The sequence below is a fragment of the Panthera pardus genome, unplaced genomic scaffold, assembly GCF_024362965.1.
Source record: "Panthera pardus isolate Hobbes unplaced genomic scaffold, ASM2436296v1 HiC_scaffold_12, whole genome shotgun sequence".
Classification (NCBI taxonomy): Eukaryota; Metazoa; Chordata; class Mammalia; order Carnivora; family Felidae; genus Panthera; species Panthera pardus.
The window spans coordinates 108,312,450-108,332,494 of NW_026526677.1; the positions used below are offsets into that span (position 1 = coordinate 108,312,450).

At 40.5% G+C, this 20,045-nt stretch overlaps 1 protein-coding gene across 1 annotated transcript in view; it reads left to right on the forward strand.

Moving 5' to 3' along the window:
• LOC109278701 (protein NPAT) overlaps positions 1 to 19,423 on the forward strand; it is a 53,108-nt gene extending 33,685 nt beyond the window's left edge. Inside the window, exons 11-18 of the mRNA XM_019469259.2 lie at positions 6,760 to 6,856; positions 7,480 to 7,608; positions 8,451 to 10,121; positions 12,244 to 12,359; positions 12,435 to 12,543; positions 15,213 to 15,273; positions 15,438 to 16,596; positions 17,829 to 19,423. Coding sequence (XP_019324804.2) covers positions 6,760 to 6,856; positions 7,480 to 7,608; positions 8,451 to 10,121; positions 12,244 to 12,359; positions 12,435 to 12,543; positions 15,213 to 15,273; positions 15,438 to 16,596; positions 17,829 to 17,906 — 3,420 coding nt within the window. The 3' untranslated portion in view covers positions 17,907 to 19,423. The remainder of the gene's footprint in view (positions 1 to 6,759; positions 6,857 to 7,479; positions 7,609 to 8,450; positions 10,122 to 12,243; positions 12,360 to 12,434; positions 12,544 to 15,212; positions 15,274 to 15,437; positions 16,597 to 17,828) is intronic.
• The last annotated feature ends 622 nt before the right edge of the window (positions 19,424 to 20,045 follow it).

Here is a 20,045-nt window from a genome sequence, read left to right on the forward strand (position 1 = left end):
TCTCACGCAGTGTAATCCGTGCTTGTTGCCATGCCCACCAATTGAATTCATTGTGGCAGGTTTGCTTCAGATGAATTCTGGGTCAGACCACTGATTAATTTTATTTTATTTATTTATTTTTTGTCCATTCTTTCAGAATACTTTAAGAAAATTTTCTAGGCACCTGGGTGAGTCACTCAGTTGAGCATCTGGTTCTTGGTTTTGGCTCACGCCATGATCTCACGGTTCATGGGATCAAGCCCTGCCTGGGGCTCTGCGCTGTTAGCATGGAGCCTGCATGGGATTTTCTCTCCCTCTGTATCCCTACCCTGCTCCAACTTTGCTCTCTCCCTCTCTAAATAAATAACTAAATAAATAAATAATTTTTAATTGTGATATTTTCCCATAGTGAAATTCTGTAAATTTAACGAACTATAAGTTTTTTGTTTGTTTGTGTTTTGTTTTTTTTTTTTGGTGGAGAGAGAGCATAAGTACGGGAGGGGGCAGAGAGAGAGAATTTTTTTTTTTTTTTTAATTTTTTTTTTTTTTCAACGTTTTTTATTTATTTTTGGGACAGAGAGAGACAGAGCATGAACGGGGGAGGGGCAGAGAGAGAGGGAGACACAGAATCTGAAACAGGCTCCAGGCTCCGAGCCATCAGCCCAGAGCCTGACGCGGGGCTCGAACTCACGGACTGCGAGATCGTGACCTGGCTGAAGTCGGACGCTTAACCGACTGCGCCACCCAGGCGCCCCGAGAGAATCTTTTTAATGTGAGAGAGTGTAAGTAGGGTAGTGGGGCGGAGGTGGGGAGGGGAGAGAGAGACAGAGAATCCCGAGCAGGTTCCACACTCAGCATGGAGCCCAACACAGGGCTTGATTCCATGGCCATGAGATCATGACCTGAGCTGAAATCACGAGTCAGCCACTCAACCACCCAAGCCACCCAGGCACCCAGAGAGAGAGAGAGAGAGAGAGAGAGAGAGATTCTTAAGTAGGCTCCATGCTCAGTGCGCCGTCCATTGTGAGGCTGGATCCCGTGAACCGTGAGATCGTGACGTAGGCTGACATCAAGAGTCTGATGCTCAACTGACTGAGCCACCCAGGCGCCCCTAAATAACTTTTTAAAAGAATAGCAAGACATATTGCCCAACTGAGTAGTAAAAACATCAGATACACTAAGAAGTGATTAGTTATATGAATAGGTGAAGTAGAAATTTTTAAGTAGTTAAAAATCTTTGTGACCTTGGAGTAGCAAGATATTTTTACACATAAAAGATTTAAAAAAAGAAAAAAGCTTCCTTAAAATTTAAAATACCTGCTTGTTAAAAGCATCATTAAAGAAAATATCAAACCACCAACTTGGAGAAAATATTCATAATACATTTATCTGACAAGTTTGTATCCACTGTATAAAAAGAGCCCCCACAAACCAATAGTAAAAAGATAAACCACCCATTTTAAGAAATGGGCAAAAGGCTGGGACAGACAAAAGAAGATAGAGGAATGGCTAATAAGTCTATAAAAAGATAACTTTATTTGTCATTTGGGAAATGAAAGTTAAGAATACAATGAAGGGTGCCTGGGTGGCTCAGTCAGTTAAGTGTCTCATTCTTTTTGGCACAATTCATGATCTCATGGTTTGTGTGAGTTCGAGCCCCGTGTCCGGCTCTGTGCTGACAGCTCAAAACCTGCTTGGGATTCTCTCTCTGCCCCTGTCCTGCTCATGTGCTTACTCTCGCTCTCTCAAAAAAAATAAGTTAATGGGGCGCCTGGGTGGCGCAGTCGGTTAAGCGTCCGACTTCAGTCAGGTCACGATCTCACGGTCCGTGGGTTCGAGCCCCGCGTTGGGCTCTGGGCTGATGGCTCAGAGCCTGGAGCCTGTTTCCAATTCTGTGTCTCCCTCTCTCTCTGTCCCTCCCCCGTTCATGCTCTGTCTCTCTCTGTCCCACAAATAAAAATAAAAAAAAAATAAAAAAAAAATAAAAAAATAAGTGAACTTTAACAATAAAATGAGATACCCTTTCACTCACTACAGTGGCTAAAAAGTTAAAAATCTGACAATATCAAATGGAGACGAGGATATGAAACACCTGGAACTCTGAAAGATTGCTGATGGAGGTTATGAATGGTACAGCCTGCTTGGAAAACTGATAGTTTACAAAGTTATGTATCCACCTGTACACCTTCCTTTTGACCTAGCAATTACGAGGCTGCTTACCCAAAAGAAATAAGCATATGTTTACAAAAGGATTTCTATAAGAATGTTCACCAAATGTCCATCAACAAAAAAAGGAATAAACAAATTTTGACAGCCATGAAATAGAATACTGGTGAACAGTAAGAAGGAATGAGCTATTAGTATACATAGCAACATGGATGAATCTTAAAACATGTTGATCAAGAAGATAGACTAACAATGCAAAGGGTGTGCTTCCATTTATATAAAGTTGTGAAACATGCAGCACTAATTTATGGTGATAGAAATCAGAAGTTGTTGCCCCAGTGAGGGTGAGGGGAGTGATTTGCCGAGAAGAAGAATTCTCTAGAAGAGGGAATGGTGTGTATAGGTATGTGAGTTTCTTGAGTGGTGGAAATGTTTTACTTTTGTTTTGTTTTGTTTTGTTTTGTTTTCCTTAAAGATTTTATTTTTAAGTAATCTCTACTCTCAATGTGGGGCCCAAACTCACAGCTCTGAGATGAGCCCTGGGTGTCATAAGACATGAATCAATCACTGGGTTCTCCTCTTGAAGCCAAGACTACACTGTATATTAACAAACTTGAGAATAAGAAATAATAGTGATAATAGTAATAAAATCCAGATTGACAATCTTTGTTTCTTAAACTAGAAAAAAATAAGAGTCACAGTCTCCCCCGACTGAGACAGCCAGGAGCCCCATTTTAACGTTTTTTATTGGAGTAGTGGTTACATAGTCCTTAAAATTCTCAAAGCTCATTGAGCTGTGCTCATTGAGCACTTAAAATCTGTGCCTTTTATTGTGTGTAAATTCTACTTTGATTTTTAAAAATAGTTAGAAGACTGATTGGAACATGTATTTCAGGATTCTTCTGGTTGTAACTTTTGAAGTTTAGAGTAAAACGATTGACCAGAAGAGTATATTTCATCAACATTAACTTTTATAAGAGTGCATCCACCATTTCATAATTTGATTACATTGAATCCTTGACATTATTTACATGACTGTAAATTTTCAAGTTCATGCATATAGAAATATTTGTTCAAGCTCCAGGCTTCCTCCCAAATCACATTTCATCAAGAATTGTTGATGTTCTCTGTACATCCTCATAATCAAAGTTGACTGGCTCTTTAACTTCAGACAGGTTCTTCTTTTCATTTTATGGCCATTTTTATTAAAAAAAAAAAAAAACAACCAAGTTTTTACCACTTCATGAAAGTTCCCCTTTAACTCTTGCTGCATGTGAATTTCCTGTTCCACAGTATTCAAATGTACGCCTTATCAATCTTGAAAAATGCAACATTGCACCATGACTTATAAATAACTAAAATTGAGAATTTTAAATCTTCAACTATGAGAAGAGTAAATGAAGACCCTAGCCAGAATGTACTGAAACTTCTTTGAAATAATAATATTTTAGTTGACAAGACTTACCAGTTTTGCTTCTTAGTCTCTATTTCTTTTATTTTTTTCTTTAAAAAAAAACATTCTATTTTCATGTAAAATTGATGCAAGTGGAAAATACATCATTTTATCTAGCTAGATTGCATACCCTCTGGCATACTACTCCAGCCTTTCACTGAGTATCTGTCCTATCCCTGTGTGAAGTAACAATCTAATCTGTTTGCTCCAACTTTTAAAGGAAACAAAGGTGGTCGTGATGGTGGTGTTTTACCCCAGTGACTTGTGAACTTGAAAAACCTCAGCACGTTTTTGTTGACTGCTTAAGAATAGGATGTACCCTTCACCCTCTTGGTTCCTCACCAGCTTTGAATGCATTGTTTTAAAATGTGTTCAGTGTCATTCTGTTTAAATCATATTGGTCTCAAAAAGATGTTGAAATGTTTAGTAAACATGGAGATAATATTCAATTCAATAATCACAAATTAAGAGAACAGATTACTTTTATTCAATAGACTAACGATGCTTAAAAATTGATATTGCCCATTATTGTTAAGAGTTTGTTGGGGCGCCTGGGTGGCTCAGTCGGTTAAGCAGCCGACTTCGGCTCAGGTCATGATCTCGCGGTCCCTGAGTTCGAGCCCCGCATTGGGCTCTGTGCTGACAGCTCAGAGCCTGGAGCCTGTTTCAGATTCTGTGTCTCCCTCTCTCTGACCCTCCCCCGTTCATGCTCTGTCTCTCTCTGTCTCAAAAATAAATAAACGTTAAATTAAAAAAAAAAAAAGTTTGTACATTGTTACACAGAACAGGAACTCTTAACACAACTTCTGTAGAAAGCTACTTGGTAGTAGTCTTCAGAATTTTACTTTATTTTTTAAATGTTTATTTATTTTGAGAGTGGTGGGGAGAGAATCCCAAGTAGGCTCCCTGCTGTCAGCATAGAGCCCAGCACGGGGCTTGATCCCGTAAACTGTGAGATCACAACCCGAGCCAAAATCAAGAGTCGGATGCTTAACCAACTGAGCTGCTCAGGCTCCCCAGTTCTCAAAATTTAAAATTTTTTTTTTTAACGTTTATTCATTTTTGAGAGACAGAGAGAGACCATGAGCAGGGAACGGGCAGAGGGAGGGGGAGACACAGAATCCGAAGCAGGCTCCAGGCTCTGAGCTGTCAGCACAGAGCCCTTTGCGGGGCTCGAACTCACAAACTGCTAGATCATGACCTGAGCTGAAGTTGGACGTTCAACCAACTGAGCCACCCAGGTGCCCCATTTTTTTTTTCCCCCAGTTCTCAAAATTTTAAATGTGTATATCCTCCGGCTGCTTCTCATCAGTGGAATCGGTAATTCTGTTGGTAAGAATTTATTGTAAGAAATGAACAGATTCCGGGGCGCCTGGGTGGCTCAGTTGGTTAAGCGTCCGACTTCAGCTCAGGTCATGATCTCACGGTCCGTGAGTTCGAGCCCCGCGTCGGGCTCTGTGCTGACAGCTCAGAGCCTGGAGCCCATTTCAGATTCTGTGTCTCCCTCTCTTTCTGCCCCTCCCCTGTTCATGCTCTGTCTCTCTCTGTCTCAAAAATAAATAAACGTTAAAAAAAAAAATTTAGAAAGAAATGAACAGATTCCTAGATAGATTTTCATTGTGGTATTCACTACTGTAACTGAAAATTTGAAAAAATTCTAATATCCATCAGTGGTAATTGGCTAAATCGTGGCATAGTTAGCAAACAAAAAGCCTGTTACAAAGGGATTCATTTTTCTTACATAGATAGTGGATTAAACATTTAGTTTTGTACCCTACTACTAGACAGCATAGGGAAATTTTAAAAACTCACAAGAACAAAGGAAAGAGGATAGAAAAGGGAAAAAAGAAACTTACAGAAGTCAAAATGGACATGTAGTACTTACGAGATTCCGAGTTGTAAGCCAGTAAAGGCGAAGCTCAGGAAAAACCAACTTTACCACATAGAAATCCCAAAAAGCTTAGCACCAGTAGCTCCGAAAGCAGATGTAAAGATAGCTAAAGCAGGAAGACAGCGTGCAACATTTAGGAGGTCGTAGTTAAAGTCTCAACATTGCCCCCATTCACACTGTTTACCAGAAACACATTTGTCAGCCCTAAACTCATCCACCAAGAAGTCTAACTCCCTCAAAACAAACAAACAAACAAAAAACTTAGTGGTGCCTAGGTGGCTCAGTCAGTTAAGCTTCCGACACTTGATTTCAGCCCAGGTCATGATCTCGTGGTTTGTGAGGTCAGGCCCCACATCAGGCTCTTCACTGACAGAGCAGAGCCTGCTTGGGATTGTGTCTCACTCTCTCTCTGCCTCCACCCTCTGCACACTCTCCCTCTTCCTTTCTCTCACAAAAATGTAAAAAAAAAAAAAACTAAAAATACGGATAGTTCTGTGAGATTATTCTGTTGCATACCTGGTAATTGACAAGCTCCCTCCCTTAGCACAGAGTTTGCAGGTAGCTTTTGGCATGCTACTAAAATGTGAATGGACGTGCAAGGATTGTCTGACACTTAAGGAAAGCATTTAATATTAAAAGGCCAAAACAGGTAGATAAAAAGTGTGAGATTTTATACAGGAGGAGGCCAAACTAATAGGAAAATAGATGAGATTTGTGGTTACCAGAGGCAGGGCATTGAGAGTAGGGCAGTTGGATGAAGGCGGTCAGCACTGCGGGGTAATGTACAGCATGATGAGTCGTTAACACCGCTGTGTGGCATATTTGAAAATTGTTAAGAGAGTAAGTCCTAAGAGTTCTCAGAACACTTTCCCTGTTGTTATATCTGTATAAGATGATAGATATTAACCAAACTTACTGTGGTCATTATCTCACACCATATGTAGGCGAAGACATTATGCTGTGCACTTACTCGTTGCTGGATGTCAAGTTTTTAAAAAAGAACATTTATAGTGTGATTTTACTTATGTTTAATGTTTGGGAATATATGCACCAAGACAGTTAACTTTAGGAAGTTGAATGAGGGAACATTCATTTTCTCCTTTCTAGTCTTGTTTTAATTTATTTCACATGAGCCTAGTGTCATAATCAGAAGAAATTTTCCTGGAGGGAAATAATTATACATAGAAGTTGAGAGCTATCAGATATCCTATGATTATTTTGCTGGTATTAAACTACACTAATTGAGTTAGGATCACTCTTTTTTTTGCAGAGTGAAATCCATATGTCTGAGGAGGCTATCCAGGACATACTGGAGCAGACAGAATCAGATCCGGCATTTCAGGCACTTTTTGATCTCTTTGACTATGGTAAGTAGACCATTTCTTTCAAGGCAGTTAGAAGAAAAAAGTTTCCATTTCTTGGGCACCTTAGCCAGACTGAAGCAAAATTCCCAGAGCATCTGGAAAAATATCCTATTTTCTTCAAAGCAAGTCTATGGCTGTGAAGGGTCTGGGAGTGGGGGAGGGTGGGTTTTTTCCTTAAATTTAAGCTATAAAAATGGAAAACATTTTGTATTTTGTTTTTTGTGTGGGCATTTTTGCCAGTCAGCACAAATATGTTGAGGTTAACACATACATTATATTAAACACAATTGGGTAGTACAAAAGGAATGCAAGAAATTGGCTATTGCCCTTAATTTTATGGTCTCATGCAGTATTCTCAGAGTTAGTCTCCAGACCAGCATTATCAGCATTATCTGAGAACACGTTAAAAATGCAAATTCTTGGACTCTCCAGATGATTCTGATGTAGGCTAAAGCTTAAGAACTACCAGTCTGTTACAAAAATCTTTGGTTTTGTCCATGATATACAAGGCTATATCCAAAAGACATAAAGTTAAACATTTGATGGATCACCATTAAGTTGTATTAACTGATGCTTTTTTTATTTTGATCATTTAACCAGTTATTTCCCTGTTCCCTTTCTAACAGGTAAATCCAAGAATAATAAACAGGTATCCCAAGGCATTTGCAGTCCACATCTGGACACCAATCCCAGTGTAGTGTTAGCAGATGAAACTAATCTAGCAGTTAAAGGTTCTTTTGAATCAGAACAATCTGGTAAGAATAAGTTTTTTTCTTTTCATTAAAGAAAAAATCCCAAGTCTTTTAGTAATTTAATTAAAAGGAGAATTTTTAGTACTCATTCTTTCATAATTGTTGACCTGCGCAATTTAGCATTAATAGAATTGACCAGTTTGACAAAAGTCTATATAACATTTAACAGTTTTTTGTGTGTTACAAGTCCAAATCTCTGCTATGTAACGTTGGTGTGTGGTATTAATCATTTAGCCTGGTAAGCAAGTGCAACTGAGTGCTCAAGATCTATATCTTACTTGCTTAGAGGAGATTATATACTGTAGTGATAGTCTTGAATTCTGGATATTAAAACATTTTAGGTCATATTCCTATGTTTCTACTGAATGTTGAATGTTGCACACAGTAGACAGTAACATCAAATGCTGATGATGCACAGTGTACTTGGCCCATTTCACCGTGAAAAATATATCAGATAAAGTAAGGTTGATAGAAATGGTAAAAGTTGAAAAGCCAGCTATTGTGAAAACAGCTGCATGTGTGGGGCCAGTTTTACATACTGATAAACATTGGATGTTCTGAAACCCATATATTTTTTCCTTCATTGTGTCATTTGTTTTCCAAGAGGTTTGAAAAACAGTCTGGCAGTTACTCAGAAAGGCATCAGTAATTAAAAAAAAAAAAAGAAAAAAAGTGCCTGTGAATTTTTTGAGACTCAGAAAATGTGAGATACGGTTTTTCAGACCTGCCCTTTGCGTTATGTCTGAGATGCGTTACTTCCTTGGCAAAATAGGTCTTACGGTAAACGTGACTCCCTCAGAAAGCAACGCATACTCCCTATCTGTCTCTTCCATCCTATTTTGCAGGTGATCAGTCTGGGCAGCCCCCATTTTGTACATCCTACCAAAATGAAGACACATCCAGTGCCTTGAAGAATGGCAGCAACCACGATGAGCTTAGACCAGAAGCACAGGAACACTTTTCTCAGATAGGCTCTAATGTCCAGAAAAAGGCATTTAAAACGGGTGTACCTAATGAACAGAAGTGTAACCTTGATATTTCCTTTGAATCTGTGCCTCATTTGAATGACTTTAACCAAAGAGTAAATTCTGATGCCGAATGTAATCAGCGTTGTGCCGAATTATACACCCATCAGATGTCCACTGAAACCGCCATGGCAATGGAGGTCGGAAAGAGTTCTCTGTTGCCGGATGCGCTACGTGATTCTCCATTACAGCCTGATCAGTCTGGTATACCAGTAACGTCATTTGTTTCCCTCGGGGGGGAAACTAACAGTGAAAACTTCGTTCTCTCTGGGAAGAGTTCTCAGCTTTTATCCCAAAATATTCCATTAACTGGAAAGACATCTAAAACAAGTCAGTTTTGTGAAAGCTCTAACAACACAGGAAGACTTAAAACTAACCTCCCTGGTTCTAAGTCACCAGACCCTAAAGAGATTCTGCAGAGTGAGACTGAGATTCACAACGGATTGCCGGTCACATCACAACAACATGTGGATTGCCGTGATAATTCTCCACTTCAAAGCAAGATATTACCTGTATCGGTTGAAAGTTCAGGTTTAAATATATCCGAACAAGTAGACATTTGTCTGGAAGATACAACATCTTCGGTTAAACAGCCGCCTGATGGTTCATCATCTCTTGAGTTAAATCACGCGGAAGAACATGAAACTCAGCCTTCAAGGTCTGAGAAAGTTGCTGGCGGTTCGCAAGAGCCTTCATCTTTAAAAGAAGATGGTGATAGTATTTTTCTCACTTTAAGTGAGAATGGTAACTGTGGGGAAGTTGCATTGATTGCTCCAGAAGGTGACCCTGTAGAAGATAAACGTGCTGTTCTGTCAGAATCTGTGTGTTCTTCAGTGGGAGGTTCTCATCCTGAGTCCCAGAACACCAGCGACAGACCTGGTGTTGACAGCTCGGCAGACGTTGATGCAGCAAATATTGTCTCTCTCAAAATTATCATTAGTGATGATCCATTTGTTTCCTCAGATACTGAACTGAACAGTGCTGTTTCTAGTATCAGTGGGGAGAACCTGCCGACTATAATACTGTCCTCTCCCACTAAGTCCCCTGCCAAAAATGGAGAATTGGTTAAGTGCCTGTCTTCAGAAGAAGCCCCAGGCGCTCTCACATCTGCGGAAAGAACGGGGGATTCAGCATCGGTGGAACAGAGCCTCTTGGCCCTCAAACCCGAAGACTCCGCAGTGAATGCGCAGAGTGAAGGCAGCGTTGCTTTTTCAGCCAGTGCCCCACCGTGCGTCTCCAAGGATGGCGGATACATACAGTTGATGCCAGCTACAAGCACAACTTTTGGAAATTCAAATAACATTCTGATAGCTACGTGCATGACTGATCCAACAGCCTTAGGAACCACTGTCAGTCAGTCTAATGTGGTGGTGTTGCCTGGAAATTCCGTACCTGGGACTGCTCAGCCCCCGCCGCCTCAGTTACAGACACCGCCAAGGTCAAACAGCGTATTTGCTGTCAATCAAACCGTGTCACCCAGCTTTTCACAAGGTAACTTCAAGAACACGTTGAAGTTCACGTCTCTGGAATGGTGTCTCATTTCTCTTGCGTGTGCAGTTACTGACTAGCAGGTGATAAATCATGGATATATAGTGTGAGAAAAGACTGAAATTTGTGTTGATGCTCTTGTTTTCTCTCCCTAATTCATTCATTCAGACCTTTTTTTAAATCTAGTGGTAAGTTATGGAATTCATGGAGAGCCTGGGTGGTTCAGTCAATTGAGCGTCCGACTCTCGACTTTGGCTTAGGCCATGATCTCATGATTTGTGGGTTTCGAGCCCCACGTCAGATTCTGCACTGCCACTGCGGAGCCTGCTTGGGATTCTGTCTCTCCCTCTCTCTATCTGCACCCCCCCCCCCCCAGATAAATAAAGTTGTTTTTTTTTTAAGTTACAGAATTCACTGGTTTCAGTGATTCTTGGAGATGGAGCTGATGATACATCATTCATGTACCTTTCCTTATATATTGGTTCCCAAACTCCTTTCCCTTTTTTTTTTTTATATTGTAGGCATGTAATAAAATGTGACTAAATGTGAACAATCAACTAGCAAGCATGATGGTCCTGCTTGAAGTGCTGTTTAAAATAACATAAAAGAGGGGTCAGAATTAGTAGAGAATGTGGGACTTGAGCTGAAGCTCAGAGAAATGAAGTAGTAATTGGAGTAAAGGAGGGGAATTTTTTTTTCTTTTTTTTTGGAAGGTTCATGCATTTATTTTGAGAGTGAGAGCAGGGGAGGGGCAGAGAGACAGAATCCCAAGTGGGTTCCATGATGTCAGCACGGAGTCTGACAACGGAGCTCAATCCCACAAGCTGCGACATCATGACCTGAGCCAAAATCAAGAGTCGGATGTTTAACAGACTAAGCCCCAGGCATCCCAAGGAAGGGAATTCTTAAGTGTAAGTAGGTATTTGAGAGACTGAAGTGAGTGTTTGTGAAAGTGAGATCCACCTGACAGGAACTGTTAGTGACTCTAAGGAAGTTTCACTTGTGCGACAGGGATATATGAGGATAGCCACAGACTATATTGTTGATTTCTAGGGAGCATATAGCCATTGTAATTTCCCCCCATAGTTTTGACGGTTTGTACACTTCCCTGGACTCTTTTTGACAAGTACCATTAGAGGTTATAGGTTGGAGTTCTGAGCGAGTCTTGAGCCATAAACATTCAGTTGAGACCCTAATTTTCTGGTATAAGATTGAAACTTGAAGCCTTCACCATCAATTTTCTGATCAGTTTCACTATTCTAGCCAGACAGTCAACATATAACTATAATGTGATCTCCTGGCTGTGAAGTCTAATGAATTACTCGTGATACTTACCTCGACCAAATGCTGTAAGATTGCTTTGTATGTTTGTGTGTGTACGTATGTATTACAGGCCTGAGGTCTTTTATTTTTTTACAGTTATCACACCATGAACTCATAGGCAATGGACTCTGGCAGCTCAGGCTCCTTTCCCTTGGTTCTCACAAAGTGTGTTTCTCTGGGTGGGGCAGGCTGGTGCTGCAGTTGAACCCAAGTACCTTTCTGTGTGGCTTCCTGCTTTATCTGTTCGTTTTCCTTCACACACTTCAAGAAGCTATCTCGGTTCTTTGAGCGCTTAATGTGCTCAATATGTACATTATTTCTGGGTGAGAATCTTGACCTTAACTTACTCATCACAGTGCCAACAGCATGCCAGGTACCATTGTAGACTGTTGAGTTTTGCCCTGTTAACAGTTGTGGGGCATTCCCTTTTGAACAGTGCCCATTCGCTTGATGTCCGCAACATCACCTTTCTTGTAGATTTGCATGAATGTGTCCAAAGAACAACTCCGTATTTTCTGAAAGGCCTAGAGAATATATAGGGGGTACTCCCCCTCTTTCCCTTTGTGTTGGTCCTTTGCGTGAATTACTGGAAGATGGCAGTTCTGGCCGAAAGGGCCATAAGATTAATAATTCAGGTTGCCTTTTTCTTAATTTGTAGCCTTGCTGTTCCTAAATTTTTTTAAGGAGAGTAGATTCTAAGGGAAAGAGATACAATTTTATAGAATTTATTTTAAATTAATAATTACTTTGGAGTCTCTTGTTTATGAGAAGCTTACTGAGATTTTTTTTTCTTTTTTTTAAGGATCTGCCATCATAATTGCCTCTCCTGTCCAACCTGTACTCCAAGGAATGGTGGGGATGATCCCTGTATCTGTGGTTGGACAGAATGGAAATACCTTTCCTGCTCCTCCTCAGCAGGTAAGATTTTTTAATTGAAAATGGCACAGTGATGCTTCTCAAACGTAGTATAGTTAACGGCTGCTTCTCTTCTAGGTCCTTCATATGCCTTTGGCGGCACCTGTATGCAGTAGAAGTATCCCTCAATTCCCCATCCCTCCAAAGTCTCAGAAGACTCAGGGACTGAGAAACAAGCCTTGTACAGGTACGTTTTTAAGTTCATTAATGTCAGTTTTATGTTCTCTATGTGCATTTGTTTGCAGCAACGCCACAGTATTTTCTTTTTGAATACTTGTCTCATTCCCAACAGGTGATTGTCCAACCTTTGCTTGAAGTTTTTTTTTTAGTAATAAAAACAAAAAAGGCAAATGGAACAAAATAGAGTTCGGAAAGAGACCATGTACTTAAGGAAATTTGTATGTGGTGGAGGTAACATCAGAAGTCAGAGAGAAGGGGAAAGATTGTTTAATAAATTAATTTCATTGGCCATTACATACATTATAGGAAAAACTTTACATCCCTTCCTCATGCCATATACAAAGGTGAAAGGTGAACTCCAAGGTGATTAAAGACCTAAAAATGTAAAGCAAAACAATTAAACAGTAAAAGAAATGTAAGAGAATGGCTTAATGGCACAAGGATAAAAGGATTGCTTTAAAAAATGAAAAAAAACCCCATCATTATAAGTGGAAAAAGTTGATAGCACTGACTACTCCAAAATTAAAGATTTGTGTTCCACAGAAGACACTGTGTACAGAATAATACCCGATCTTCATTTCGGGGTTGCATCTAGTTCTCAGACTTCCCATCCTCGTGGATGATGAATGCCTGTGGTGTCAGCCTGGCCCGCAGCCTAACCTGCATGATCCTTAGACCCCTCCATCTCCAAGTCTGTATGTGTGTGCCAGTCAGCCTCTCCCGTACCTCTTCCCCACATACCGGAGAACCTCGGCCTCCAGTGTGAGTTCCCATTACTTGAACTTTCACACTTCACATGAACCTCCCATTTCCTTCCTGGAGACTCCCTTCCCCATCCAGGCTAGACCCACGTGTATGGCCTCAGCCAACACATTCTTCTACCGTCCCTCTTGCTGCTGTCCGCCCTGGGTCTGTCCCGGCACCCATCCCTGCCTTTATACCTGGGCTCTCCGGCATTGCATTCAAAGTGGGGCTGTTCACGGTCTCTTAGCGGTCACTCCACATGTCCTCCTGGCGCTCTTTCCCATCCCCCTTCAGGCTCTTTCTGACTTCACAGCTCTTCTCACGTCTCTTCAGTCCCCACCCTCCTCCTGTCAAGCCAGCACTCTTCTCTCCCACCTCATCAGTAGGAAGCTGCATTTTCTCACATCCCATTTGGTGTGTACCTGTTCTTCCAGAATCATTCCTCCCTTTCCTTTCTTTCTTACAGGAATAATGATCTCGCTCTTCCTAAGGTTAATGCAGTCTGCCTGCATCTTGTGTCCTATGTATGTCTTAAATTTTTCTTGTTTGGATCCTTCCCTGTCTGGCTGTAAAGTTCCTTGGGTTTGTCTCACCTGCCAGCCCTTTGTTTATCCCCAACACTTCCGTCTCCCATTCTTTATTCATCCATGTTTTTGTCTTTTCTCCTGTTTCCACTACAGCTGTTTAAATGGAGATCATCAGTGGCCTCCTGATAATGTCATATGCTTTGCATCGTTTCCATTCTAACCTTATTCCCTCTAGCACTTGATACTGTTGGTGGCTTTTGGACCCACCACTCAATTAGTGCACTCCTGCTCTCGTGCCTAACTCAAGACCTTCAACTTCGACATGTCTTGGCCTCTCACCTCTTCCCTGTCAAAGACCTCCTCCTCTCTCTGCTTTTTTCTCCTTGGTTGATGTCACCATTGAGTCTTCCTTCACCCTTCATGTCTCTGTGAATGCCCATCCCGGTCTCCTGACGCCTCTCTCATCTCTTACCTGGAGTATTTGTAGCCATGTATGTAGAATTTATCTTTGCAGTTTTCTTGCTTCTCTAGTCCATCTTCTACACTACTGCCAGAATGACTTCCTGAAACATAAATCGATTTATGCACCTTCCCTATTTTAAACTCGTAAGGATTCTCCATGAAACCTTCTGCACAGGGGCGTCTGGGTGGCTCAGTGAGTTGAGCGTCCGACTCCGGGTTTCAGCTCAGGTCATGATCTCATGGTGTGTGAGTTTGAGTCCTGTGTCAGGCTCTGTGCTGACAGCGCACAGCCTGCTTAAGATTCTCTCTCTCTCAAAAAAAAAAAAAAAAGATTCCCTCCCTCCCTCCTTGTCTCTCAAAATAAATATATATATATATATAAAAAAAGAAACCTTTTGCATAATGCACAAGGTCCTTTATGAGTTCATCTCTGCTTTTCTCTCTAGCTTCGTATCTTGCTACTCCCCACATCAGTTCCTAAGTCCTTGGAAATTAAAATATGGCTATTAAAACTCCATAGCTGGTGCTCTGCCTGACATACGCTTGCAAATATGAGAGTTAAATGGGCAGAATTTCAAAATAGGCATTAATATATTGCTTTCTTTAGTTTTCTAAATCTAAGGAGTACCCTTAAGTGCTATGTTGAACATTGTAATCGATAAATCCAGAGACTGGATTCATAATATTTGCCTGAAGTTGGAAACAAGTCATTTGCTCCATGTGTGTATTTCCTCTGTAAAATGGATGAGTGACTGTCTTTTATATAAAATTAGAAGCTGCTTTTTACACCCAGTATGTGAGAGTACTTCATTTGTACATTAGCGGTCATTTAAATTTTTCTCATGATGTGTGATACTGTGGTCTGTTCCATTTCCTTTCAGAGTAATGTACTCTTTCTCTCAGGAATGTTTCTCTTTTCTAATTATTTCATTTATAATTCCAGGAAAGCAGGTAAATAATTTGGTGGATTCATCTAGTCATTTAGTTGGATGTCATGCACAAAGGTGAGCATCCATGTAGTTTCCATTCTAGATTTTTTGAATGCTCAGATAAAAAACATAAAAGATGTCTTTGTGTTGCTAAAAACAGTTAATTAATTGATTTGCGGAACTGAAGTGTCTGACAAGGATTTCTTTATGTTGCTAAATTTTATTTATTTATTTTACAGAACTGAAGTGTCTGACAAGAATATGGCCACCGATCTCGGGAAAAAATTGGAAGAAATCACGGTTCCCTTCTCATTAGAGAGTGTAGTTCCAGCTAGCAAACCATTTGAAAGCCACAGACGTGTGCTCTGTTTTGATAGCACTGCTTCTGTGGCGAATACACAGGGCACAAACCATAAGGCGGTGTCCCAAAACAAGGAAAGGAATGACATTTCATTTCCTAATCTCGAGTCACCCACTGTGTCCTCCACCTCCAAGGCCCCTTCTAATAATGCTCTCAAAAGAGACCGAGAGAAACCTCCTTTGCCTAAGATTTTATCTAAATCAGAAACTCCCAATAGCCGACATAGCACCACAAAAGAAACTCAGTCAGAAAAGAAAGTCCCACCGACAGAAATTGTACTTGAATCTTTCCATAAAACGACAGCTAATAAGGAGAATGAATTATGCAGCGATGTCGAAAGGCAGAAAAATCCCGAAACTTCAAAACTGTCAAATGGGCAGCAAAATGGGGGTATACGGAATGAGAAAACCGTAACTTCACTGCACGAACTGACCAAAAAACAAGGCACGTCCTCAAGTAGTAAAAATGTCATTTCGGTAGGTGCAGCTGGGAAGGATCCAAAGCAAGAACAAACTAAATGTGCCGCTTCTTTGGTTAACCCGCTAACCAAACCTGGCTCAGAAATGCTGCAGGATGGTCAGTGGCACAGCCCAGTAAGTAGGCTCCCCGATAGCTCTGACTCCCCTGTACCCCGGACAGCGGGCTTGGGGGCAGGGGACAAACATAAAGAAGAACCTAGAGATGGGATCAAGGTCCCCTCCAGTAGGCGTTTTGGTGAAGACAGTAGCACAGCCAAAGTCATGGTCCCTCCTGTCACCCCAGACCTGCCTGCCTGCAGCCCTGCCAGCGAGACGGGGAGTGAGAACAGTGTGAACATGGCTGCCCACACGCTGATGATTCTGTCCCGGGCTGCCATCTCCAGGACCACCTCGACAACTCCCCTGAAAGACAACACACAACAACAATTCAGAGCATCTTCGAGGAGCGCCACCAAAAAGCGGAAGATTGAGGAATTAGATGAACGCGAACGAACCTCCCGTACTTCCAATAAAAGTCTTGCAAATTCGTCACTACCGATGAAAAAGAAGAAAATTAAGGCAAGTTTGAAAGTCTTAATTTCAAAACCACACCTTTGCCCTTCGTTCAGTGCTCACAGTAGAGATCTCCGCGTTTTTGCCAGAGCTCCCTAACCACACGTTCTGGTCGAGACAGCTCTGGGTTTTGGTTGACAGAATGTGTTTATGGCGGTGTGTCTCAGCCAGTGTGGTGCTCAGTGTGTGTCTAGGTGGAATGGAGCGTTTGCAGAACCGTTGCTAAGGCGTTTATCTCTAAACGTCTTCCTTGGGGAAAGGAGGTTTCTGTTTCTGTCACGGTAGGACCCAGGTGTTTGGGAGAATGCCGTAAGGCATGAAAGATTGGGAAGCCACTGTCACGTGTGGAATTACCAAGTAGAAAGCAACTCTGCGGCTCTTCCTTTTTGTTTTTTTTCCGCACGTCCTGCCATCTCTTCCATTGGCTCTAACAGATGCTAATGTGTTGGAGCAGAGGAAAAATTACATTTACCTGGTTTTTCTTTGACCATAGTTCTCTGTGGGAAGGTAACGCAGGGAGAGCATTGATAACTGAAACCCATTTTTCCTAAACCTCTTGAGCCATTTAGTGAGTGAACTGAATAGAAAGAAAGGTGTTCAGGATGTCTTAGGGGAAGTATGGTGCCGGGGGAAGACCGTGTTGGCCTCGATGCCGTGCCAGCCTGGGTCGGAATCTCACATCTTCTGTTCGCTGGGCCTGTGGCTGTGGTGAAGCCCGTGGCGCCCGAGTCTCAAGTCTCGGCTGCATCACTTGATACGAGGTTACCACACGTCTTCCCCGAGTGTAGTGTTGATAAGATACGGGGGTGCATTAAGTGTTGGGAACTTGAACGGTACCTGTGACTGACAGTCAGTAAAGCTTTCTAAGGTTTATGTTTTGGTAATAATGACCGCCTTTATAGAAAGCGTGTTCTAGCTTACTCAACATTCATCAGCTCTGGATTTGTATAATGTCTTTTGCCCTAAACTAATGTTAAAGTACCACTGAGGTATAATTTAATAACTTTGGATTTAGAAAATGTGTTTCTGCTTCTCTGTGTAACTAAAGTTCCAGTGAACTAAAAGTTTTGGCAGAATTGTAGTATAGGAAGAACCTGATATAAGGTTGCAAATGAAAGTTTTTTGCCCTTGTTTGAGTTCAATATGTTAACTTAGGTTTATTTTTTCTTTTTTTTCTTTTCTTTCTTTCTTTTTTCTTTTTTTCTTTTCTTTTCTTTTTTTTTTTTTTTTTTTAACAGAAAAAGAAGCTACCCAGTTCATTTCCAGCTGGAATGGATGTGGACAAATTTTTGTTATCATTGCATTATGATGAGTAAACACTCTGAACCTAAAAGAACAGTAGCTGTTTAAAACTCGTATCCCTTAAACTCTGAGTGTAGGGAATGAGATACTGACAGAACCTGACCTGCACTTTCCTTGTACTGAAATTTCACTTTATACCTGAATCATGCTGTTTCTGAAGCAGCTTCCTACTTTGTACATAGATTTACCTGGTATATTTTTTATTTTGGAAAAAACATTTGCAGAAATGTAAGTAAATCCAATCTGCAAAACTGTATAGCTGTGACAATTACGTACTGTAAATATTGTATGAATCTGGTTGAAATAGAGGTTAAATCAGCCTAGCGTTCTTACATTGTGTTTTTTGACTTCTTGTGATCCCTAACTCTGAGGTTGATGCATCTGGACTAGTTTCTCACTTTTGGGGGGAAAATGATGCTTTTCCTTACAGTTGCCTTTGGTGACTGTCCTACAAGATGTTTGAAGACAGCCACAAAGTAGTACAGAAGTGATGACAACCTCATCTGGTGGTAGAGAGACCAGAAATTAACAATTTAGGATTTTTTCTAGAGTGAATACTTTATTACCCCTTCTTGTTACAGCAAAGGTTGTATTCCTGAAGTTTTACACTTTCACTGTTTCTTCTGATGGTTCTGGTCTCTTTGTTTAAAGAGAATTTTGTAAACCATTTTTGAGTGTTCTGATCTTTTGTTTATAACTTTTGAGATCTTTTACAGAACTTTAAATGTTTAGACTGTTGAGCCATACAAAGTCTATTCATGTGGTAGTTGAGACTTCTTGGTATGTATATCCTTTTCCCCCACATACTGGGGATTTGAAGAATTGCACTAATCCATAGCACTTCTTACGTAGTAGTGACCAGTGCACATTTGATTTAAGTCTTGTGTTCTGGGTTAAAGCTTGTGTGGAGGGCCATCGTCTGGGAAGCTGTGTCCATCATAAGATGTAAAAAAGAAAAATCATAGTTTTATATTTTAATGTAGTTTCTCCTAAAATGGGCTGTTACATAACTGTGTCTATACTTAGATATAGTGCCCCCTAAGGTGTTACGAAGAGTTACTGTCACAGAGTCCTTAAGGAGAATGAAAGAGGTGCCTTCTCTGTTTCAGACTCACATGCATCAGTTAAGTTGAAAAATTCGTTTAAATCTTTATGAGAACAGAAATTATCTTTAATATGTGACCAATTGTGCCTAGATTAAAGTATATTCTCTTAAGTGCTTTCTGTTTGGTTAAATATCAGTATATCAGGATTTTTTTCTACAGGTGTGTATGTTGTTAAAGAGTCCTTTTCCTCGGCCTTATTTTCTTATACTGGGCCTTCAAGAAACTAAATGCATCCTACTTCTCTCTCTCAGTGTGGAAATCATGTCATAATTGCTGAATCTTACTGCAGAAATTTGTCTTGTGAGTTATGATATGGCAGTGGTCTATTCATAAGGAACTACATATCATACACGTAATGTTTATTTAACTCAGTGTGATACTGTACTACAGTTAGGTTTGAATAAATATTTTCGGTAACTTCAAAAGTTTGAACTACTTTATATTGGCAGTCATTCTCATTTAGATACTTTGATTAAATTCCTTTGCAAGCCACTTTTTCACAAGTTCACATGATGTTGGAAAATACAGATTTTCTTCTCATTCAATTAATATGTATTAGTATTTGCTAAGTACTAAGAATTCACATACAAATAAAGTTTGCTTTATTCAAGATTGTTAGGTCACCAGCCAGGAGCCATTAGATATAGTCCAAAAACAACCTGTACTTGGAACTTGCATTCACGTTCAAGAGTAAAACCATAACCTCCATTTTACCTTAAAAGTCCAAAGTCCTGAACTTAGTTGTAGCGTATACTCGGTAATCTATTTTAACAGTCAGGTGCCCGGGGACTACGTTTTTGGATCAGAGTATATATACCATAAACAACTTATGCCTACTTTTGTAAGTACACGTAAGGATCTACTCTTTATTGTGGACATTACTTACTGATTAATGTAGTCGTGTATTAAATCTGGGAATTCTTGTAATTAAAGTGTTTGACTATTTTAGCCCGGATATTATTAGAACCTTTTAGTATGTTGAAGTTGTACATGGGAAGAGCATCCATCAGCATTCGGCCAAACGCTAGATGTCATGACTCTTAGGGG